This window comes from Meleagris gallopavo, chromosome 3, assembly GCF_905368555.1.
Source record: "Meleagris gallopavo chromosome 3, MGAL_WU_HG_1.1, whole genome shotgun sequence".
Taxonomy (NCBI): domain Eukaryota; kingdom Metazoa; phylum Chordata; class Aves; order Galliformes; family Phasianidae; genus Meleagris; species Meleagris gallopavo.
Genome location: NC_139406.1, coordinates 78576027 through 78601985, shown reverse-complemented (window position 1 = coordinate 78601985; position 25959 = coordinate 78576027). Strand labels below are relative to the sequence as shown.

Sequence of the window (25959 nt, the reverse complement as noted above, 5' to 3'; positions counted from 1 at the left end):
AAACAATTTACCCTCCTCATGGAGGGTAACACATCCTAATGGGTAAGCTGGCAGGTCTTTAACGAGGCTTTTCTCAGGGCGTAAGATCTCTCCATCGCCAGATGCAGCGAGTCAGGAAAGGAAGGCAAGAGATCAACATGTCTGAACTGGGACCTGCTGGTCCAGCAGGTCCCAACTGAAGTGAAAGAAAAAATGCACAGGCATTGCAAACAGGGACAGGTATCATGGAAAGTGTATAATGAAGCTTCTAGGATGTGTAGGAGTGGAGTCAGGAAAGCCAAGGCCCAGCTTGAATTAAACTTGGCAAATGATGTGAAGAAGTACAGGTACCTCAAACAAAAAAGGAAAGTCCAGGAGAGTGTACCCCCCTCAAGCTAGTGACACAAGAAAGCTGGTAGCATTAGACAGGGAGAATGCTGACGTACTTAACTATTTTGCCTTGGTCTTCTCTGGTAAGAACTTGCCACACAGACCTCCCATTTGGTTTGGTAGGAGGGACTTAGGGAAGCAACATCCATCCCACTGTAAGCAAAGATCATGTTTGTGACCATCTGCGAAACTTGAACGCACACACATCTATAGGTCCAATGAGATGCATCCCAGAATCCTAAGGGAATTGGCTGATGTAGTCCTTGAGCCACTCTCTATGATATCTGAAAAGTCATGGCAATCAGGTGAAGTTCCTTGTGACTGGAAAAAAGATAACATCATAACTGTTTTTAAAAAGTATGACTTCAGGTATTACCGACCTGTCAGTCTCATCTCTGTGCTGAGGAAGATCATGGAACAGATCCTTCTGGAAGCTCATACCTCAGTATATAAAGGGGAGCTACAGAAAAGAAGGCATTCTTCAGTCTGTGATGATAGAACAAGGGGGAATGGCTTCAAGCTCAGTAGAGGGTAGATTTAGGTTAGATACAATAAAAAAATATTTTACAGTGAGGTTGGTGAGGCATTGGAACAGGTTACCTAGTGCTGTGGGTGAAGCCCTGTATCTGGAGACTTTCAAGGCGAGGCTGGATAAGGCCCTGGGCAACCTGATGTGGCTGTGCTGTCCTTGTTCATTGCAGGGGAGCTGGGCTAGATGGCCTTCAGAGGTCCCTTCCAACTCTAAGGATTCTATGATTTTTACAATTCCACAAGACTATGCAGATATCCACCAAGAGATATTGACTGAAGTTGTAAAAGTCAAAACTCTGAATGTGAAGATACTTTCTTACAGTTCTCTTTTAGCTGCTGTTTTGCTAGATGATTGAAGGAGCTTTCTTGCACTGTGTATGAGTTTCTGTCAGTAAAATGGAGATAACAATACAGATAATGATATTATTGTACTTTGCAAAGCCAATTCAAATGCTAGATGAAAATTTCTCTGTAAAAGTAAGGTATTATAAAATAGAATCCATTCATGCTCTCACTGGTGGATTGCCTGAATAAGCTTATACCCTGTTATATGGTAGGGCTTTTTTTTTTTTTTTTTTTTTCTTTCAGTGTAGAAGAGCAATCCATAATATCTGAACATAAAATGGCTAGTATTTTATTGTTAACTACAGGAGAGCTCTGTTGAGAAATAAATGGAAGGACTTAAATATGTATGTTGACATACTGAACACGTGACCTAGCTTTCTTTTTTTAGTGGGAAAAATATCTTGCATTATTGACTTGATAGAAAGATTTCTTATGAAAAGCTTATTCACTTTTAGATATTCAAGTTATCTAGTGAGAAAATCATTACCTCTAACTCAGACCTTCCAAATGAACAAATCAATATGAAAAACTACTGTGATTAGAATAATGCCCTAAAACTAAAAAACAAAACAAACCAAAAACAAACAAAAAACCCATCTAGCTAAAATAACATAGTTTAGCTGGGTTTGAGTAAATTTTCTTCATAGAAGCTCATGCAGCTTGGATTTGGGACTAAAGCAGTGTTGCTGACAGTCTAAAGTTCTGGCTGTCAATAATGCCTGGACGTTGTGAAGGCTTTCTCTTTTTCTCTCTCAGCCCCCAGAGTGAGTAGGTTGTGACAGGGGCAGTGTGCTGGGAGGGGAGAAATCCTGAAGAGAGAGCCCAGAGTGATCACAATACATACATACAACACTGTAGTCATCAATAAAAACTGAGCTTTGGGTGCTGGCTGGTGTTGCTTGTTGGATGTTGTGAGTGATTTATATGACTTGATTCTACCGCCTTCCCCCATTCTCCTGATGATCCACACTATCAGAACTTCATAAAAATCTACTGATCTTCAACCCTGATCACTTTTTATCTTTTAATAATATTTTTTGTCTGTTTTAATTCAGGCTCTCTGGAATGAATATACCTCCTCCAGTTATCAGCAACAAAAATTGGCTTAGACTGCGTTTTGTAACTGACAGCAATCATCGATACCGTGGATTTAGTGCTCATTATCAAGGTACATCTATAAAAATATATTTTGTTGTTGTTGTTTTTTTGTTAAAAAAAAAATTGAAGTTGTTGTGTAAATGAAAAGTCTATTTTACACTGAAAAAATTCCCTATATATTTTGTATTTGCATAGATACAATAAATGATAAAGTCAGTTGTATGACATTATATCAAATTACAATCTATTAGAGTATGGCTAGTGTAATACATAGTATACATATGAGTTACAACAGGTGTTTACTTCCTTCTCCCATGTGTAGTACGTAGTATTTAAAATGATCCTTGCTTCCTAATGAGATTGCAAAACAGACACAGAAATAATGTTTTTGTCTTTAAAATACATGTTTACCTCTTTGGTTTTGTTAGCCATGTTTGTAAAACAGTAAGTAAGTTTCTGTTTATTAATGTGGCATTTCATCATTATTATCTCTTGCTACAGATTTCTGAATACAATGTGCTATTAAAGATTTTATTAACCTGTAAGATTGTTATCCACTGTTTTTACGAACAACCATTACTTTGAATAAGAGTGAAAGCATCTGAAGCGCTAACTAGGGAATATCACAGTTTGGAGGAAGATCATAATAATGATGAAGCTCTGATAAAAACTGAGCTCCATTAGTATATGGTAATACAGTGTGCTTTTTCAGTAACATTACTGTAAACAGTATTTTCCAATATCTGCAGTGCATCAATGGATCTTCAGGGAACAGTAGCTCTTTATGTGCTCTTTAGCTTTTCCTTTTTATTTTTTTATTTTTATTTTTTTTTAATGTGGAAAAAAAATAATCATCATCATAACATTCCTAATGAGATTTAGTTCAGGAATTTCTTTTACATTTCTCTGTAAGAAATTCTTCATGCGAAGACATTGGCTACATAAATGTTTGCAGAATCTGGTAAAATTCATCAACAAACACGATAAAAATTGCTAGATTAGGACTATTTTTTTTAATATAATTGATCTATATGATTGCCTCAGATAATGTATTCTAAATATGCACAGAGAATAATTTGATTATTTTAGCAATTATTATAGTTATTATTTTAGTGTATGTATATATCTATACACATATATATATATACATATACTTAGAGTTTCTGAGATTCTAGATGTCTTGAAATGTGTACTGTAGTGAATTCAGGTGAAAGAATCTTTCTTAGCTTCCTTAGATAACTTGTAGTTCCACGTCTTCCACAGCTTTCATAAAAAGGCACTTTTTTTTTTTTTTAATGGCATTCTTAATACCTCATATGATAAACCACAATCCAAATTTCCTAGCTCATTGGATTGTAAAAAGATGTAAAATAGAAACTTTGTGTTTGATCCTATCTAACAACTGATAAACAGTCTGATAACTATTTTGGAAGTTTACATAAAGCAATTCACATTGATCGGATGTTCATTTTTTAACTACTGAGAATAAATTACATTTCACATGACACATATCTTGTATCATACTTGCATTCCTGATGGAACTGTGAGGTGTTAGGTAGAAACAGAAACAGAACTTCTTTTTAGTTTAGAATGTTTTCTGCAAGTCACATAAAAGGCATTAACAAGCAGCTGTGGTTTCTCATCATCACCTAAATAATACACCTAAGTTGGTGGTGATTACATTACTGATTTTGTATTATTTTGTGCTGTCATTTAATTTTTGACTTTATATTGAAGAATGTATATTAACATGTGCTCTATGCTTAGCTGTGAAAGGCTGTATTATGAAGGAAAAAGTGAAGAAAATATATTTTACTGCTGTATAGAAGAAAAGATACACAGGCAGTTAATTCAGCATGTAAAAGCATTAGATGTTCATACTGCAAGCAGATATAATCATTACAAATTAAACCTGATTGTAGAAGATGAGAGAATGCAATGTGAGGTAATAAGGATAGTGGTTTCAGAATTTACAGCAGACTAAAGAAGAAAATGTGAGGAAAGGAAATAAACATACAAAACCTTTCATAACTTTAGAAAATAATGTATATATATATATACATTAGAAATGGAATATATATATAATATTTCACTTTAAAAATGCAAACCCTTCATTTTTTAGTTAGAGACTATTTCAAGTCTTTTTCTGAAGCCAATTATCAAATTCACATGAGTTATCAAAGAAGATGAATAATAAAAATAAAGTAATTATTCCAAATAACAGTGCAATAAAGAGAGATGAGATAGTTTTTCTTCTCAGGAATTTACTTCTACATCATTTTCAAGAAGAATTCTGTTAACCTTCTGAACCAACTACATTATCTTTTTTTTTATTTTCCAATGCTATTACATCTCTACAGAAAAACATTCCAAATACTAGAGTACAAAACACTGCATAATTTTATTATTTCATTAATGCTTGGCACTTCAGTACTGCTTTCACCTAATTACTTCCATGGTTTACTGTTTCTTTGCAGAACTACATATTTTATGCTAATGCATTTGTGTGGTGGGTTTACCTTAACAAATAGCAAATCACCCACACTCACTCTGTTTAGAACAGGGAAGAAGATAAAAGACAGAAAACTTGTAGGTTGAAATACAAACAGGGATGATCACTCAACTACTGTCACAAATATAACAGACTTAAGAAATGTACCTTAAGACTTTTAGTTATTGATTTGGGTGCTAGAAAAAAAACACATAGATATTTAAAGAGATAAAGGAAAAATCTATCAGTTTTTGCAGGCTTAACTTTGCTTTCTGATGCCTCCCACTTCCCGTGTCTACATTGCCACACATTACATACACCTAGTGTTTTCCATAATGAGAAGATACTACGGGAATTTTGAGTCAGGTTGCAGTAGTTTATTCCTACTACTCCTCAATTCTCATTCTCTTCTGGTACTCATTCCTTGTTACTCAATTCCTCTATATTAAGATATAACTGCAGTCTTTTTAGGAAAATCCATGCTCCGGCATAGGTTACCCACAAAGTAATTTTTCTTTTGGGTTTGTTAGCAACTCTACTGTAAGGTACTTCCTCTGTTTTCGCTCTTGTTCCTTTCTATTTTGTTCACTGCCTTTTCTTAGGTTCTATATCCACTGTTAAGCAGGATATGAAATACCCCAAAGTTTTTTTTCATTCTGTTCTCTTAGATGTATGAGAATTGTTTTTTAAGTTTATTTTTCACAAGACAGCCTCGCACGTCATAGCTTCAGTATAATATATGAAGTTACTATGGCCTAGCCATTCCAAAAGAATAAAAATGATCCCATACATGGCTTCAAATCAAGGTGCATGTGGAAGAAAAAAAAAGTCATAAGCAACCTGTTAATTTCATTAATTATCACATTTTACATAATTTTCTGTATAAGGCTTCACCCTTGCAAACACCTGTGAAAATGTTTGAATTAGTTTATCCAGAACAAGTGAAATTTACTGAGGTCCATAAGCATAAGGGAAACTGTCAGCTTCATGTAAGTCCACTGTCATGCAGGTTATGTGCTGATTCCTTTAAAAAGGTTTTTTCATTCATGAAATATATTTATTTAGCAGTTTCTAAAGGACACTAGTAAATAATGATCATAGTAATGTATGTATGTTAATTAGAAGAAATTCAGAATGTATCCCCTTCCTTCACACTTCGCAGTACTAGTGACACAGCCAAGGTACACTTAATGCTTGATAATCGCCTGTGTTTTAGTATTTCTGTACATTCATTGAAGGGCTTTGGTCTTGGTGTCTTCTTTGTTGCTTTGTTAAAACTCCTTTTGATTTTGAAGTTGTTTAGTGAAGTTCAACCAAAGCTTTTTTTGGATAGGCCTGAAGCTGCTGCTGCAGCACTGGTAATCTTCTATTTTTAAAATTAGTTGTCATTTTTCCTCCATCTATTTACTATTCCCTTGAAATTTCCTTGTGTTTGCTACTTTCTGTTGGCTACTCTTTGCACCCCATTACTTATGTATGAATGCATAATATTATCTAAGTTGACAGAAGGGATTGAGTTAGCTTCACAGCTTCAAGTCTTATAGATGAGTGTACACAAGCTTCAGTTATTTACGTCAAGCATTCCTTGACTCTGAAAGTGCTTCTGGAAAAGAAGCTTCCATTTTCTGATAAAGATTAAGACTCTGTAGCTTCACTATCTCTTGAGATCTGGCATTCCTTCATTCTTTCTCCACCACTAAAACTGTCAAAGGTTTCAGTGTGGACTTGTACTTAATGTTCATCTAACTGGAGAAATTAATTTCCTTCCTTATTTCTTTCTTCTGTACTCTATGTAGTAAATCAGCTGTTCTGTTTAGGGCACATACCAAATAACACTTAAATGAAGAAAAAACTATCAAATAGTTGAGTGTGACTGAGTTTACAATCAGGTCTGCATTCCATTGAGAATCTTTACTTATAAGAAAACACAGATGAAGGGATGAAACAAATTCCTTCGCAGAACAGGATAAAATTAAATCTCAGTCTACTTGTGAAAAGCATCCTAATGGTTTTACTGCCTAATACCAGACAACTGGAAATGTGGAGTTGAAGTGAGATGAATGCCAGTACTTGTAGTGTGATACCAAGTAAACTGACTGTTTTTTTTTCTTTGTGTGTGTGGGTTTGTTTTTTTTTTTTTAATATACTAATAGAAATCTATCTCCATTCCAAAAATGATTTATGGAGATAGACATTTCATTTGTTTTGCTTTGAGGGACAATTTGAAGCAACTGACAGTCAGGTAAAGAATTTCTTACTGCAAAGTAAGTAGTACTAAATTGCCTCAGAACATTGTGGCTAGAGTTGCCAGACAGGAAAAACATCTTTATTACTTTTTTCAGAACATCCAACAATTTAAATGCAACTTCTCATTAGTCACTCCTCTCAGTATCTGTTGCAACTAACAGTTTGTAGTGCTTCTGCTGGAGGACACAGCAGTCATGATGAAAGTTTAAGTGAGGTTTGCTAGGTGTCTCATGTCCATTAAATTTTGGCAGCTATGGAGCACAGTTGAGCTTTTCACAAATATATATGCGCTGACATACAGGATGATGTAGGTTATCCAAGGTATTCTTAGGATACTGACAGAACTGTGCAGGCTCTTCTGGCAGTTGGAAACAAAATAGGAGGTTACAAAGCAGTGTGTTATGAAATATCCAAATTGTGTATGGATATCTGAATCTTCTCCACACCAAGATGACATTGCCAGTACAGTTCACAGAGTGATTCAGAAGACCATACTGGAGAGGCTGGGTAGAGATGATCTAAAGCAGTCATGTCTGACCTATGAGCAACACCACAGCCCTGGTGCATTCTGTACTGCAGCTGGACCCTTGCCACCACCATCATGTATCACCTCCAAGCAGCCTGGTCTGGCCCCAGGCATGCATAGATTGCTCAACCAAACCATTGCTGTGCTGTTAACACTGACTCAGTTGAAACCAGGACAAAGGAGAGTACAAAGAATTGCTAAATCAAGATATGGCGAATAATTTTATACTTTTTAATGCATTGCTGTGAACAATAGTGAAAAATAGTGACAGCCTTGCTTTCCATTTTAATAAAGGAATTTGAGAATGAGTTTCAAAATTGATGAAAAAATCATTGATTTTTTTGTTATATTTGTGACCATATTTTCAGTTAACATAAATACATTACCCATGAATTTTCAGGTAGAATAGAGTTGCAATCAGATAGTCAACTCAAAAATTTGATCATATCTCTTTACTGGACTTTTATATGCCTTATCTTACCAGAGAAAAATAGGCCTTACTTCACCATTATGTCTTGTTCTGTTATCGCTTTTTGGCAGTATGTACATTTGTGAAAAATTACTTTCAAAGATGAATAAAGAAGAAGAATAAAATTAGATCAAAAATCTCTTACAAGCACCTTGGGAACTCACTAAGAATTGTAAGCATTCTGATTAAACCAGACTGAAGCATTTGTTTAACAAAAACAAGATGAAATATCCCACTAGTTTTTTGTTTTTGTTGTCTATTTTAATAAAGCATAAGATTTCTTACTCATATACATTGAGTATATTGTATATTTTATATGCTGCCCAAGACACTATCCACTCAATGTAGCCCAGGCAAGCCAAAAGGTTGGATACTAGTGCTATGGAGTAATTGTATTGTGCTAGCAAATTAGAGAGAATTTACAGGAGGCAGTGCACTTCCACAGAATAATAAAGAGAGAAAAGAACACATAAAATGGCATCTGACAGCATTTAGGCAGCAGTTGTCTTCTGTTCAGGAGGTATACTTTAAGATGGATTAAAACACTATTCTTCTGACTACACTTATTAGATTACCACTAGTTACAATAGGAGTTTATATACCAAGGGCAACTATAAACGAGCAAATATAGGTGCCTGAGAATCTGAGATTCTTAGATCTAATCTCATATGAAGTGTGTAGTCACTGAGAGTTACTCACTGGAATGGCTTTTCAGTACTAGTGCACTCATGAGATTCTGAGATTCCCTGAGTGAAATTAAAGTGCTGCATCACTTGTGTCAGAGTTATAGAAGCCTACTACTTTAACCACTTAGCCTGCTTATGCTTAGGGTGGTGTAAAGAATTTGCTGGCTGCCTTAGCAATTTATTTGGCAGATGACAGTTCTATTATTGTTTTGTGTGTGTGTGTGTATTTCTTTTACTTTTTTTTTTTTAATGACAAATACTTAGTTCTTATATTGTAAACTCTAAAGTCCTATTGTCAAAATACAGCCCAGACAACTACCTGATTTAGCAGTGAATGAAGGAAAAAGAAACGCTTTCATAATGAAAGAAAATTACAAGACCTTGTCATTAGAATTTTTATTAATCTCCAGGGTTAACAAAAACATAAATCATATATGTGTTTATAAAAGAAAACGGTTTTTAGGTGTCTGTTAGCTATGCATCATCTCATACTGAGCTATACTTTCTGAACAGATTATTTTTCACCTTTCCACTCCTTTATTTGCCTTTTATTTGCAGCTAAACACCCACACAGTGGCAGTGTGTAGAATGACATTGGTTTTTCTCTAGACAAGACAGAGAAGACAAATTGCTCCATTTCATTGTCCTCCCATTTTAAAATACATATTTTTAGAATTCCCCTACTCATAGGCCTTAATAACACCTATGTTGAAGGTTAACTAAGTTAGTTCTGTTTCTTTTAACAAAACCAGAAGTATTATTTCTAAAATTTCAATTCATTTGTTTTTCTCCTTCAAATAAGAACAACATTCTTTAAAATAAGTCCACAGAACTAAGATTAAAATTGAAAGCATTGATACTGCTAATGTTTAAATTAATGGATCACAGTTTCCTTCTGGAATAGAAGTTGAAGTGTTGTAAAGAGTCATTTCCAGGCAGGATATTTATTTATTTGTTTGTTTGTTTTTGTGGTTTAATGAGTGTTTCTTCTTAATTTCAATTATTCTAAAAAGAAAAATACCCATGAATGTCGTAGTTGCACTGAAACCTTTTAATATGCTTCTGTTTAATACTCTACGGACATGCCCACTGTTTGTGAAAGGGAAACTGACAAATTTTTTATGTGTTACTGACTATAAGTAATTTCAACTCCTCTGTAGAAGAAGAAAAAAATTGTACTGAATTATTTGCAATTTCAATTGGCTAAAATGCACCATTTTTATAAGGCCAAAATATTAATACATTAACATGTGCATCTGTTTGCTTCAGGACCACCAACCAGCATAACACACTGCACTAATGATCTGTTCATGTCAAGATAAAACAACTGGGGGAAAATTCTGAAAAAAAAAGTACTAGTGTAGTACTTTATTTATTTACTGGAATATCAATCAGAATGTCTTCCCCTTTGAAAATGTTGACTCAAAGTTTTTCACAATATACTCAAGCTTCCTCATTAAGTGGCTTACTTTTCTTCAACATTTTTTTTTCAATATAATCAAAAGCGATAAGCCACTTCAATCAGTTTTTGAATAGTTTTCACCATTGTGTAGTTCAATGGGCACAAAAAGAAATAAATCTGATGCTAACTTTGAAAAACATTTTAAATGTTTAAATGAATTGATGAGTTATGTCAGTAGCATCATATGTAGATATGATAGATAGAAGTGCTTCTACTGGATGATTTACAGTCACTTCCATTTTTTCATTTTCTTTCTTATTTTCTGTCTTTTAAAAAAAAAATTCTATGAAATCAATTTTAATTTTGGAGAACTGTCATTTTGTACTGTTAGGTGTACCCAACCACAGCATGAGATATGTAGGTCACTCTGGATGTAATGCCTCCTATTTATTTCCATGGAAAACACAATAGATACAAAGAGCATGATAACTCTATTTGATAGGGAAAATTCTCAGCTACCTCACCAGCAGAGGTGAGCCACTGTTTCACAGCTACTATGGCATCATCATTGACAGGGAAATGTTGCCCACCATCTTTCACCTTAGCAGATAGAAAACAGAACGCACCAACTCTGGTGGTTGTGGTGGGACAGTCCAGCCAAGATTGGCAGTGTGTTTCATTGTTGTCAGACTGGTATGGGTCCTGGCATTATCATGTTGCAAGAGGAAAGTTGCCTTCTTCACTGGCCTGACTATGGAAGTTCAAACCTTTAGCTTAGTCTGTGTCATAATATAGTTGTCAGAGATGACAGTTTGTCTGTGTTTCTGAATATACAGAAGAAGCACTTCTTTCCTATTCCAAAGGACAGTGCACATCACTTTACCCTCTGAGAACTGTGTCTTGAGCTTTTCTTTGATGGGCAATTCACATGTTGCCACTCCATGCACTGCCATTTTTAATCCAATTTATAGTGGTGGCATAACATCTGTCGTTGGTAATTATGTGATCCAGGAAATAGCCACGTTCATCCTTGTATTTCTTTAGTAGATCCAGACAAAGTTGTATATGATATTCTTTCTGTTTCTGAGTGAGCATTCATGGGACCTACCTGCCACAAACTGTGATATTCAAAAATTGCCACCATAGTTTCCAATACATTGAAGCTCATACTGAGCACCATATACAGTTCCCTGGTTGCAACTTACCAATTTGCACAAATGAACTGATCAAGATGCTCTTCATGATGTCACAGTTGTGCATGGACATCCAGAACATGGTTTGTCTTTTGCATTGCTGCTGCCACTGCTGAAAAGCATCATCCATTGTCTCACTGTGCTCACATCCACTGTTTGGTATCTATAAATACCAACTGTCAATAAATGTTAACGGATGAATTTTTTTCCACATTTCAATTCCACATCTTTGCTTCATGCATACTTCCATGTCAGATGCCATTTTGTCAGTCTGCCCCCCTGCTGCTATCTATCACACAGCAACAAAATGAAACAATATTGTCAGGAAGGTTCAACTTCTATTGCTCTATTGTTAGGAGATGTTACTTTCAGAGCATCCTTCATGTTTTTGATAAGAAAAGAATAGCCAGATAGAGATAATTATGTAATTAAGTAAATGAATCTGGGATTTTTTGGCATCTTTCCTCATACTTCAGTTTCACATGTACTTTCTAACTGCATGCCCAATTACAAAGAAGTACCCTTAGCCTCTATTTCTTTTCTTTAGACTGAAGGCAGAGTTGTTCTCTAGTTAGTCAGTTGCTTGAGAGTACTTGTACTTTTGATAGAGGTCATATCCACTAAGATAGCAACACAATAGTTTTTTAGTTTTAGAATTAATTTTATGAACATAATAGAATAATGTTGAGGCACAAAGTATGTGAAATATAATTTGCTTTGCTCTTTTGAACTATTCTGCTTTTATATTCCTGAAGACTCTACATTCATAATCTGCATAAAGACTGAGTAATCTCCCAAATATCCTTCTGGCTAAAGATGAGAAAGCTTTGTTTTTTCCCAAGGGAAAAAAATAGATGCAAAATACATTCTGCAATATAAAAATTGAAGTCACCCATGCAGTGTGGTGTGTCAGAAGTTACTTCTTATTGTTAATTAAAATAATACAGTTTTCAGTTATCCCCACTATAGATAACAGTGATGATATTTGGCTATAGACTTTATAGTCTTTATAGTCTTTATCTAATTTCAGAGGTAAAAACATCACTTGTAAAGATTTATCTTCCAAACTCCTTAGTAAATAAGCCTTCACTTCCTCAAACCTAGTCAATGAAAAATAGAACTTCTACTCCAAATAAGATATGTAAGAATTTTTTTAAACTACCTTTTCACTTTCCAGCTGTGCTTCTTTCACCTTGGTTCCAGTCATTGACTCTTTTTATATACCAAAGTATGGACAATTTATTTTATTTGCAGCATTACCAGAAAGCAGGAATCTGGAAATTAATTAAGCAAACATTCTATTAAAGAAAGCGTACATAAGACAGGTGTCCCTTCTTCATTTTATCACTTATGAAGTCTCATATTTCTGTAAATGCTGTGTATTCTTTTGCATTGCTACCTCTCTTAAATGTGACTCATTATTTCCCTTTTTATATCTACCACTTCCACCAAGATCATCTACCACATGGATTTGTTTTTGATTGAAAAGTGACTGACTACTGTGGACCCTACAGCATGGAAAAGAAACACAGCTATGGGAAAATGGGAGATAGGCAGATTAGAAAGTGATGAATTATAAGGATAATGTTAGCTCCTGTATTTTCTCCTGTAAGAACTATGTGGTATCAATTGAAATTAGTAATAGAGACTATTAAAACAATCAAAATAAGACAGTTAAAACTCCTTTGAACTGAATGACACAGATTCTAAAATTTAACAGATATTTAAAGGAAAGTTAGACAAGCTCAAAGAATCACAGAATAGCAGGGATTGGAAGGGACCTTGAAAGATCACCTAGTCCAATCCCCCTGCTGGAGCAGGAACACTTAGATTAGGTGACATAGGAATGTGTTCAGGTGGGTTTTGAGTATCTCCAGAAAAGAAGTCCCCAAAACCTCTCTGGGCAGCCTGTTCCAGTGTTCTGTTACCCGTACTGTGATTTTTTTTTTCATGTTTACGTGGAACCCCTAATGTTCCAGATTGCACTCATTGCTCCTTGTCCTATCATTAGATTAGATTAGAAAAGATCCTGGCTTCACTCTCCTGAACTGACTCTTTACATATTTATTAACATTAATGAGGTCACTCCTCAGTCTCCTTTTCTCCAACCTAAAGAGAACCTGCTCCCTCAGCCTTTCCTCGTAAGGGAGATGCTCCGCTCCCTTTATCATCTTTGTGGCTCTGCACTGAACTCTCTCAAGCAATTCTCTCTCCTTGAACTGAGGGGCCTAGAACTGGACACAATATTTCAGATGCGGTCTCACCAGGACAGAGTACAGGAGGAAGAGAACCTCTCTCAATCTACTAACCACAACTCTTCTAATACACCCCAGGATGCCGTTGGTCTTCTTGGCCATAAAGGCACAGTGCAGGCTCATGGTCATCCTGCTGTCCACAAGGACCCCCAGGTCCCTTTCTCCCATGCTGCTCTCCAACAGGTCAGTTCCCAAACAATACTGGTACCCAGAGTTTTTTGTGCCCAGAAGCAAGACTCTACACTTGCCCTTGTTATATTTCATTGAATTTTTCCCCACCCAACTCTCCAGTCTGTCTAGGTCTCACTGGGTGGCAGCACAGCCTTCTGGTGTATCAGCTACTCCTCCCAGTTTTGTGTCAAAAGCAAACTTACTGACAGTGCGCTCTATTCCCTCACTGAAGTTGATGATGAATATATTGAATAGTACTGGTCCCAGCCCTGACCCTTGAGGACTCCACTAGATACAGGCCTCCAACTAGACACTGCCCTGTTGACCACAACACTCTGGCTTCTTTCATTCAGCCAGTTCACAGCCCACCTCACTATCCAATCGTCCAGACCACATTTCTTCAGTTTAGCTGTGAGGATGCTGTGGAAGATGGTGTCAAATGTTTTACTAAAATCAAGATAGACCACATCCACTGTTTTACCATCACCTATCCACCTGGTTATGTCTTCATAAAAGGCTATCTTGTTGATCAAGCATGACTTCCCATTGGTGAAGCCATGTTGACTGCCTCTAATGACCCTGTTATCCTTCATACACCTAGAGACAGAGCTGAGGATAAATTCATCTTTCTAAACATCACCTTTCCAGGGATGGAGGTGAGGCTGATTGGTCTGTAGTTACCTGCATCCTCCCTCTTGCCCTTTTTTTGAAGACTAGAGTGACATTTGCTTTCCTCCAGTCCTTAGGGACCTCTCTTGTTCCCCACAACTTACTAAAGATAATGGAGAGTGATCTAGCAATGACTTTTACCAGCTCCCTCAGCACCCCAGGTGCATCCCATCAGGACTCATGGATTTATGGATGTCTGTATTGCTTAATTGATTCCTAACCCAGACCTCATCAACTGAGGCACTCCTTGATTCTGATTTCCTCTGGGGCCTCAGGGGTATAGGGCTTCTAAGGACAGCCTCCAGCAGTATAGACAGAGGCAAAGGAATTTAGTAACACTGCCTAAACAGAGCACCCACCTCATTCATCTGCGGGGCTACATTGCCTCTAGTGGTAGTGTTATCCACAATGTATTTGAAGAAGCCCTTTCTGTTATCCTTGACCTCTCTTGCAAGGTTTAACTCTAAGGAAGCCTTAGATTTCCTAGTTAGTCCCCTACATCCTTTGCAACAGTCTTGTATTTCTCCCAAGTGGCCAATCTCTCCTTCCATGATCTGTAGAGTCTCCTTTTCCACTTGAGTTTGCCCAGAAGTTCCCTGTTTAACCATGCAGGTCTCCTGGCTCTCTTTCTTGACTTTCTACCTGTTGGCTCTGATCTAGAGCTTGGAAGAAGCGGTCCTTGAATGCTAACCAACTATCTTGGGTTCCTTTACCTTCAAGTACCCTATCCCATGGGATTTCCCCTAGCAATTGCTTGAAAAGCCTGAGTTGGCCCTACTGAAGTCCAGGGTTGTGATTCTGCTTAGTATCTTCTTCCTGCCACGTGAGATCCTGAACTCCGCCATCTCAAGGTCGGTGCCATCAAGACTCTCTTCAACCTTTACCACTTCAACCAGACCATCCTTGATAGTGAGAGTGAGATACAGCAGCACTCTTCTCCTAGTTGGCTCATTCAACATTTGCTTCAGGAAGTTATCATCAGTGCACTGGAGGAACATCCTAAACTGTGGCTGGCTGGCTGAATAGACCTTCCAGCAAATAGCAGGGTAGTTAAAATAACCTGTGATAAACAGGGCCTGTAATTGCTATCAGCTACCTGTAGGAGGCCTCACCAGTTCCCTCATCCTGATCTGGCAGCATGTAATATACACCCACAACAGTATCATCCATGCCAGCCTGCCTCTTAATTCTCATCCAAAAACTTTCAGCTCACTCCTCATCCACCCCTGGACAGTACTCAATGAATTCTACTTGCTCTCTCACATAAAGAGCAACTCCACTACCTTGCCTTGATGACCTGTCTTTCCTGAGAAGGACGTAGCCATCCATGACCACGTTCCAGTCACACGATCTTTTCCACCATGTCTCTGTAATTGCCACCAGATCATAATCTCCTGCCCAAACATGGATTTGTAAATCCTGCTACTTATTCCCCATGCTGTGTGCATAGGTGTACAGGCATTTCAGGGAGCAAGATGAGCATACCAATTTCACCCTAGGGGAGTGGGAGGCCTCCTGGTCTTCATCAATACTATAGCACTGCCCCATCATTGTGAGTCCATCCATAACCCCATCCCCCTTCAAATCTAGTTTAAAGCTCTCTGAATGAGCCCTGCTAACTCCTATCCCAGAACTCCTTTGCCACTGCGAGATAAACCTTTCCCAGTATTATTGCCAGGTCTGGTGTCTTACAAAACCAGACATTATCAAGGAACCCAAAGCCCTGCCTGCAGTACCAGTCTCATAGCCAGGCATTTATGGACTGGATCCTTCTATTTCATCTCACGTTATCACCCAAAAATGGAGGGAGGGAAGAAAAAATAACTAGTGCCCTAGACTCTTTCACCAACCATTTCAAGGCCTTGAGTCTTTCTTCATTCCCCTCAGGATGCAGCTTCCTCCCCACCTGTCTGGAAGATCAGTAGTGGGTAGTAGTCTGTTGGGTATGCCAGGGAGGGAAGTGTCCCAGTGATTTCCCTAATCTGGGCTCCAGGTAGACTGCAGACTTCCCAATGATGAAGGTTAACTCTGCACACTGGTCCTTCTGTTCCCTTCAGAAGTGAGTCACCAACAACTACTCATGGAAAAGGTTTTCATATTGCTGGAGGTAGGACTTCTGGAGCAGGTTGCCTCTTCTCCTCTTTGATGGACATTTCCTTCTGCAGGTCCCATACCTGTTCTGCAAGTCCCATACCTGTTCTGCAAGGGTAAATGGAGAGGTGGGGGAGGTCGGGAGCAGATTCACCTGCATCCTTCAGAAGGGACCTGTCTCCATTCTCCCCAGTCTCTGAGGTCCCCTTCTCCTGCCTGGTGACAAAAGGGGAGGGGATCCTCTAATTTACCTGGGGTCTCAATTTGTTTAATCTCTTTCATGAAGTGAGTCCACCAGTCAGTCTCTCAACTTCTCAATCTCTCAACTTTATCCTTTAAATCATTCATCTTTTCACATCTGAAAGAGGTGTTGTCTCCATTCACCTCCGTTGCAAGTGCCAGGCTCTGGCACACAGCAGCCTGCTGCCTGGACACCCACGTGTTTGTGTGGAGTCTCTGTCTGGGTACCCACAGTTTTTATAACAGCCTTCATCTGGGTTGCAACCATGGCTAGATCTCTACAAGCAACTGACCCTTGCAACTCGAGGGTCAGGTAGGGTCAGTTCGCATGAGCATCCTTCAACTTTAACCACTTAGAGCGATCAAACTCACCTTGTGCACTAGCAGAGACTCAACGCCCTGCCGTACAAGTCGTAGCCAGCAATGCCGCACAGGTAAGTACCAGTTACTCACTCCGCTACTGCCCTCCCTGGGGCTAAATAAGGCCTGGTAGTCTGGTCGAGGGTGGGCAGTGCCAGCTCCACCCACGTTAGCTCGGAAGTCCTCCCACAAGCTACTCGCTCCTCCGCGCGGGCAAAGCACTTTTGCTGACTGCAACAAGCCCCTAAAAGAGCTTTTCGTTGGCCTTTTTTGCCTTGGATCCCTTCCCCAGTGCAATTTTGCCTGCTTTGAAGCTGGTCTCCGCAGACGGATTTCTCTTCTTCATGGTAGAGAAATTCACTGAGGATTGTTGCACACGTGTTGAGCAATACTTGTTGAAGTCAAGGTATTTATGTGCATACTTTGTTTCTATATTTTTCTTGGATATACATTTTTGATCGAGCTTTGAGATAGGATATTTTCAATCACAAAATGAAAGCTTCCTTAGCTTTCTTACAGTAAATTACAAGTGGAAGCTGTATACCCTTTATGTTTTAACCACTTGATTATAGAATTAGGATAAATAAGTAGTTTTTTTGACTTTGTTTTATCCAGAGAATGTTTAACTTCTCAACAACTAGTGGAATGGCTTTGGGGAAATAAAAAAGAGATGTGTACTTTTCTGATAACTTCAGAAATATGTAACCTGATTTCTTCAAAATGAAAGAAACTTAAAACTGTGCTTTTTGCATCCTGAATAAAAAAGCAAACTAAAAACCATATTCAACTTTTAAAGGTAGTTGTCTTCAATGCAGTCCAGTTCTTTAGTCTTAGACACCGGGTTTATCAGATAATTTATGCAGTAAACTGTTCTTCATATTGTCTTTTTAATAATAGGATTATAACTGAAATATAAATAAGCCATAAAGTAGTCAAAATGGAGAAAAAAGGAAACAGTGGAGAGAAGTCTATTATGATAAGAATAGAATTAAAGATCTATTAATTGTGTACTTTATTTGAAATTGAATTATATTAATTTAAAACAGTACTGATTTTTCGTATGTACCCTATAGAAGAGGAGAGCCCTCATAGCTGATTTTTATGTGATATTTTCTGTATGTATTCTTAACTTTTACCGTGGAAATAGTTATTGTGTCTGGCAGAACAGTCGTTGTGTTTGGCACACACAATGAACCGAGTCCAGAAAATTAGCAGAGTAGAGCATTTAGGTCTTTTGAACCATTGTCCAGGGCAGCTGAAAACTGGATAATATTCACACTTCTCAGAAAGCTGAAAAATGTTAAGGTAATCCTGTTTTATCTTAGTCACTTCTCTAGCATGTTCATTTTCAGAAATTTAAATTACTGTATTTTTAACAGACCACTCTACAGTGGAAGCACACATCTGAAAGTATTTTTAAAATGTAAGCATTTAGTTTGATATCATTGAATTGTAGACTAGTGGATCTTTGAGGTTATCTCACTGTGAAGCTTTCACTGAGGCAAAACTCATGTTTTGTGCAGGATGCCTATTTCATTGTTCAGAAGTTCTCTTATTGCCCACATGATGCTGACAGCATGTAATGTTCTGCAGGAATAGCTTTCTCTATGTAAAGTTTAAGTGGGTTTTGGATCAATTTCTTTACTGAAGGAACCTTCTTTCTTGAGACAAAAAAAGATGGTATAGTTTTGTTTGTAAGTAGTTAATCTTTGTCATACTTCGTAACCAAGTTTTTCTCTTTTTTCAAGTCAACAGAGCGAACTATTTACCTAATGCTAAATGTAATGCTTTTCTCTGTACTTAAGCATTGTTAATCACTGTATGGATTTTTCACGGTGATTAAGAGATGCTTACTGCCGAGGTGCAACTTTTGACTCCCCGAGGGCTGGATACTACGGGGGATTTGCATATGAACTGCAGGGCAAGGCTCATACCATCACCACAGACAAGAGCCGGGCAGCTGGTGCACTGGAGGCAGTCCCAGCCCTGGAGATAAGGCTGAAGCTGGGATGTGAGCCTGCAGATGGGGCTGGCTGAGGCCTATGGCGTCTCGGGGAAATGCTGTGGGAAGCTGGAGGTGGGCTTTGATGTGGTGTCACTGGAGCAGGGCCTGATGGCCTCGGGCTGAAATGAGATCTTGGGCTGAGGGCAGAGCTATGGGGAGACTCAGGGAAATCTGGGCAGGGCTGTTTATGCCCACTGGGGCCCTTAGAGTCCTGACAATCACTGAATGTTATACTTCGGTTGTATAAGATAAATAGAGAAGTAATGATAAGCAAAACTTAAGAAGTAAAGTTATTTCGATTGTTACACACTTATCTAGTGTAATATTACTCACAGAATATTGTTATGGCCAAACAGAGCAAAATTTATATGGCGTTAAAAAATTATTGTGACTCTAAATAAATAAATATATTTAGACTGTCACTAATGCAAACTGACAACATCTGTTTTCTGCAGGCTTATATTTCCATTTGCCTCGTAGATGAACAAGCTTTGTAAGATCTGAATTCTAATTTCTAAGTACTGTATTTTTAAAAAATAATTAACTTTTTCTCTGTTATGAAGATTAGTACATTGGCTACACTTTTAGAATCTTAAACTAAGTTAGAGATCTTTATTAATAAGCTTGTATGTCATAGGTCTGTGAGAAATAATTCAAATGATTTTTTGGAGACTAGTTATCTTGTAAAAATGTTTTAATTCGTGATTCCAATGGCGAGTGCAAGCAGAAGCACACAACCAAAAACAGCTTGATATATCCCCTATCCACGATGCCAAGATTTCTCCTGTTTACATATTAATTGAGTCCTCCAGCTTCACAATCTATTCGAGGTTTACTACTGTATCTGCATCTTAATCCCATCAACCTTTAATCTCTCTCATAATTTGTTACCCCTTGTTTATTGGGTTTGCCTCACCCATTTCCCTAATCTTTTGTGAGACTTGAGCCTCTCACTATCTGCTTATCTGTTTGCCCAAGCCTTGCTGGTTTGTGAGGCTAGGGAAAAAAAAACAAGTTTTAACTCTCACAGGTCCGTATATCCTAGTGCTAGATTTTGAAAAGAGAATTTTGGTACTTAAACTACTTAGGGCAAAGTTTAGTTATTTACCTAGAAGCTCAAGAGCAATGATAGAGATTTTTTTTTTTTTTTTTTAATATTAAGAGCAAGTGTAAATTATTATTACTGTTCTTATCATTCATTATTTTTCTTCATTGAAGAATTAAATTGAACATAAATCGAGAGTGTCAAAGTTGTATTTATACGTACTTCCAGTTAAGGAATCTTCTTCTATCTAGAACTATGTATTTGATTTAAACATGTTAGTTTACTCACAGCATTGAACAGATATTAGGCAAATAATATTAATATCACTTTGGTAGTAAAAGAAAAGTGCAAGTTTATTTTGTTGGTAAAAAATGAGATCTTCCCAAAACAATGACATGTTGAAATTGATACACGAAAGCAGATTTAGAAATTTGAAACCTTAAAATAGGTAAAAATACAGAAACTGGGTCTCTCTGGATGGCATCCCATTCCTCTGGTGTGTCAACTTTACCTCACAGCTTGGTGTCATCAGCAAACATGCTGAGGGTGCACTCAACCCCACTGTCAATGTCACTGATGAAGATATTAAAGAGTGCGGTCCCCGATCCCTGGGTTTTCACTCATCACTGATCTCAATGTAGACATTGAGCCACTGACCAGCACTCTCTGTACTCTTGCAGACTGTAATTTGTATTTTGTGCACATCTGTTGTGGAGAAATCTATGTAACAAGTGATCATATTAAATTTATTCTATAAAATATTTCACTTTTTATAATACTTTCACATTTCCAAATATACATTTATGTTGTATTTTTTTAATAGGCCTTTTATGAATTATTTTCTTACTGAAGTTACAACAATTGAAAGGACATTATCCATATGCGTACCTATTTAACTCAATTTAACACTATTTTTCCAGTAAGCAAATCTTGATAGAATAAAATCTATTTGGATAGACGTATGTAAATGTAAAGAAGTGGTAGCTCTGTCTGTAACCTGAGTTCAGTAAAAAGGAGATGATGATGATTAATAAATATTCCTGTAGCACCAAAAATTAGAAAGCTAGTTTCTGTCTGGATAGAAACTTATACTTTATTTTAAATATCTGGTTTAAAACAAAAATGACCAGGTGATACTAAGTTGACTGAGGAAAAGTCTCATGGGGATGTATACTCTTTATGTTCTGAAAGACAGTAAACATAGTATCACCTGTCCTCCTGAAATTTTCTGATAAATGCTTAATTGTTACTTTCATATATATACTGCATTTCTCATTGGAGCAGTAGATTTACATTTAAAACCCACTAAAAAACGTGGAGAGAAGAAAGAAGTAACAATTAAAGAGTTGAAAGAAGAGAGAAAATGGAAAAAAAAATCATGAGAAAATGCAGAAATGCAAAGAGGCTTCTGGTAGCAAAAGTAAATAAAAATTAAATTCTGAATCAGTTAAAGCAAATTGTATAGAACACGAAAACAAGAGGAGGCAAAGAGTATACATACTAAAATTCTGTTTACACAGCTTTTGCAGTCTTTACTCTTTGAATGTATCCAGTGATCACTACCCTTTTGAAGTAAAGTCCAGAGAGTTACTTTGAGCCATGTTTTTTCAGTCATGGATTTCTTGAAATACACTGTTTTATTTTCTTCTTTGATGGTTGGGTACCGAAAATTGATTTAGTCAGAAGACTGTTTTGAATCAGCAATTAATATGGACTTTATATTCTCAAATTCATATTTGATTTCCATATTCCTTTATTTTCTATTCCTGGTATATAAATTAACAGAAGCAAAACTGCAGTTCAAAAAAAGGACCAGATAAAAGTTTATATTCATATTTAAATTAACAATTTAATGATTTTGATTAATAATTAAAAAGAAGTGGTTTATGGATATAATAAGGCCGTAATTGTATTTAAGAATAATCTGCTAAAACAGTGAAATAAGAATTTATATCTACACTAACTTGAAAATTATTTTAACAGATTGAGAGTACATTCATCTAATTAGGTTTGTAGCTTTATTTGAAAGTCTTGCAGCAAATAATGACAGAGAACATCAAAGAGAACTGTTAATTAAGATACTTTACTAGCAAAAATAATCCTCTTAGCATGATGCACTAGCCACTACAAAGATAAAATATGTGAGGGTTTTAAGTAAGGTATTTAATAGGTCTTGACTGAATCTGCTTGAACATCTGAAAAAAGAATGAAGATGGAATGCAGTGATTACTCTTCTTTGAAATTCCAAATATATTTCTGGCTACCTCTTATTTTCCTTAATAAAATATGCAGTTTTATTTTTAAAGACTGCCACCACCTCAATTATCCACTGTAAAAAGAATGAGTAGCTTTTTGTTATTAAGAAACACAGTCTGACCTTATTATCTCTTTAGTATACTGAGTCCGATTTAGAACAATATGGTTTAACGATCTTTAGCTTTGTTTGGAAAATCTTTGTTTCGATCATATGTGTCACAAAGACTAATAAAGTCTTGCATCTTAAATTTGCCTTGAATGAACAAGGTAGTAATTCCGAAGAATCAGATTGAGTTTAGAATCTGAGATCAAACAAATATTCACTAATTGTAATGAATTATAATAGCTGCTAAATATTATGCTTAGATGCCATTATTTGGTCCTATCAAGCATAGACTATAATCTTTTGTGAACCACTTTATGAATAATCTCCCAATTTTTCATATGTTCTTCCACCGTTGAAGGTAATAATTTGAAAATGTAGAGAGGAGTTTTTAATGGGCCATACTCTACCTGGAATCCAGCAACAAATGGACTACTGCAAGAGTCTATCCTGGTACAAGTTCTATTCATTATGTTTCTTAATGATCTAGAATATCATCAGATTTGAAATGACACCTGAATGTCTGTCAACAGTCAATACAGTAGTGGAAAGGATTGCCATCAGAAGGATGTAGACAGGGTAGAGAAATAGGCCAATGGGATCTTTATGAAATTCAATGAAGACAAGTTTAAAGCCTTGCACACAAGAAGACTGATACCCTGGCATAGGAATGGCAAGGAGCAAGCAACTCTGCTGAAAAGAGTGGATCATGGCAGATAACAAGAACAATTTGAGCCAGCAGTGTATCCTCACAGCAAAGAGGGCTAACAGCATCCTGAACTATATTAACAAGAATGTAGCCAGCAGATGAAAGGAAAGGTTTATTGTCCTTTATTCAACACTCCTGTGACCATGTCTGGAATACTACATCCATGTTTGGACTCTAGTATGGGAACGAAGTGTTATTTGCTAGAGAAAGCCACAGAAGTGGTTAGAGGATGGAACATTTGTCCCTTGAGAAGTGGCTGCTTGAGCTGGAGTTGTTCATCTTTGAGAAAAGGGGAAAACTATAGAAAAACAGCTTCCAAGTGCCTGCAAGTGGGTTACTGGACAGATGGAGTCAAGCTTATAACAGTGGAACATATTTTGAGAGTGAGATAAAATTGACAGTTTGAAGTGATCTTCAGATCAAATATCAAGAGATTTTTTTTTTTTTTTTTTTCCCATGACTCTTGCATTTGAACCAGTTGACTCAGAGACTCTACAGTCTCTATTCTGAAAGGTATTCTCAAGATCTGATGGGGATAAAGCCCTGAATGACGTGGCTATGCAAGAGCATGGACAAGAGACACCTGAACTTCATTTTGCCTTAAGTTATTCTATGATCCTATGGACAAAATATAAATAATAATAATAATAATAATAAAATAACAAAAAAACAACCAACCAAATTTTAATTCCAGTGTGATACAAACAAAAATCACTTTACAGAATGTTCCTCAAAAAAAAATCCATTTGTCTTCTAATCAGCATAGTGTTACCAACCAGTGAGCAAATAATTAAGAAAAACATTTGTTCATTTACCAGTTGTCTCTGAAGAAAGAGAAAAATTAAAATTTCTTTAAAACATTTACTGAATACTTCTGGATGAATTATACTATTTTAGTTGCATTTAAAATGTTTAGTGGTGGATTTTCAAGTCAGTCAAGTCATTCTGGTTGTTATCTTACTAGCAGTCTACTGAATTATAAGAGTTGGCTTGTAAAATCAGAAGTTATTGTAATGTAATTTGTGTCAGTGCTTTATTTTAAACTGGCATTGCAATTGAAACAGTTTATTTAAGTCCAGCTGATGATTAGTATCAGAAAACAATTTCACACTGTCAATTAAATGCTGCAGAATAATTCATTTTCCTTAAAATCCTAATTCCTATTAAAACACTATTTCAAATTATCTTTTAAGAAATAATGATAATTGCATATTGGCAGTTAATTATATTAATTTTATGAAAAATTAAGTATTAAGTCATGTGCTAATTACTGATCCCTGGTATTTTTGCTTGTGTTAACCCAAATGGAAAAGTAAAACAATTCCATGCTAAGAGGAGATAGCAGCTACAGCTGAAATCTACAGCTTAATCTGAGATTGAACATAGTATGTTAACATATCACAGAGCTCAAAATTCTGAAATAAGCATAAAACTCATGCGGTCTTCTCTAATTGGTTTTATTTAGGAAATATAACTTGTTTCTCAAGTATACATCAATTCAAATAAAGATCTAAATCAAGAACTGCATTTGTCTAATCTGGCTTTCCAAAACATGAATTTTCCTATGATAAAGTTGACTACTCATTTTCAGGCCTACAGTATCTAAAAGTGGTTAAATTCTATTTCAGTATTTCAGCTATTTCAGCACATAGATTACAACTTAAAATAAAAATATTTTAAATATCAATATTGACTAAAGAGGGATGATACACATCTCTAGTGTTCCCAGTTTAAAGTGAACTTTCCCACGCTGCAGTGTTCTACAAAGGAAAATTGTAATAGATATTGGTTTCGTTTTTTCTTTTTTCTCTTTCTTTTTCTCTTTCTCTTTCTCTTTCTTTTTCCTGATGAATGCTTCTGCAGAGTTGAAAACATATTCCTGTTCTCCCTAGATTATTTTATTCCACCAGTGATTGCATGTACAAAGTTAGTCCATGAGATTAATTTAAATGAGGATTTCCTCTGATAGTGCATCTGGGGTAAATTTCTTTTGCTATCATATGTTTACAAGAGCAACCTTGTGTGTAGTTGTAGCATATTGCATATACAAATTGAGTGCATTTAGCATTCATTATCTATTTATGGAGCATTGTCTCAGGGAAATGTCAAAGGCCATTGCCTTTTTTCTTTACTAAACATGATGTTGGAATCAGGAGCAACCTCCACTCCTATATAAATAGACAGGCTTATGGATCTTCCATATGTTTCCGTTATCCAAAGTTTTAGCAGTTGAAACACTTTTCAGTAGCAGATCATTCCGGCTGCTTTTCTGAACTAAGTTGCTTTGTGCTTCATCAGCTTAATCTCCTTTTAATTCCACATTATTTTCTAGTAAGCTTAACAAATTAGGTTTTCTGTTTGATAGTTACCTCTGTAGCAATGATGTACTTATTAATACACACATTTTAAAGCTTTATTTAAGGAGATTTTTTCTTGTTTTCCTTTATTTTTAGATTGTCTTTATCTTAACTTTTATCATTTTTCACTTTAGTGCTGTGCATCTTTAAAGCACAGGGGTATAACTTGCCATTTTGTTTGAGATCCTGAATGTAATTATGTAATTTGGAGCATCCACATAAATTTTACATTATAAGTAGAGGTTATGTGTAATGCTGTTTTTTTGTTCCCCCCCCCCTTTGTTTTAATCAACATTATCCTTATTCAATATTCTTGGTCATGTGCTTGTATTTTCTGTGTT

The 25959-nt window shown here is 36.4% G+C and overlaps 1 protein-coding gene across 2 annotated transcripts in view; it reads left to right on the top strand.

Annotated features, from left to right (window-relative positions):
• The window catches only part of CSMD3 (CUB and Sushi multiple domains 3), a 538229-nt gene that overhangs the window by 184085 nt on the left and 328185 nt on the right, over positions 1-25959 (top strand). For both annotated transcript variants that reach the window (XM_085221591.1, XM_085221590.1), the window contains exon 6: positions 2301-2413. In XM_085221591.1, coding sequence (XP_085077717.1) covers positions 2301-2413 — 113 coding nt within the window. The remainder of the gene's footprint in view (positions 1-2300; positions 2414-25959) is intronic.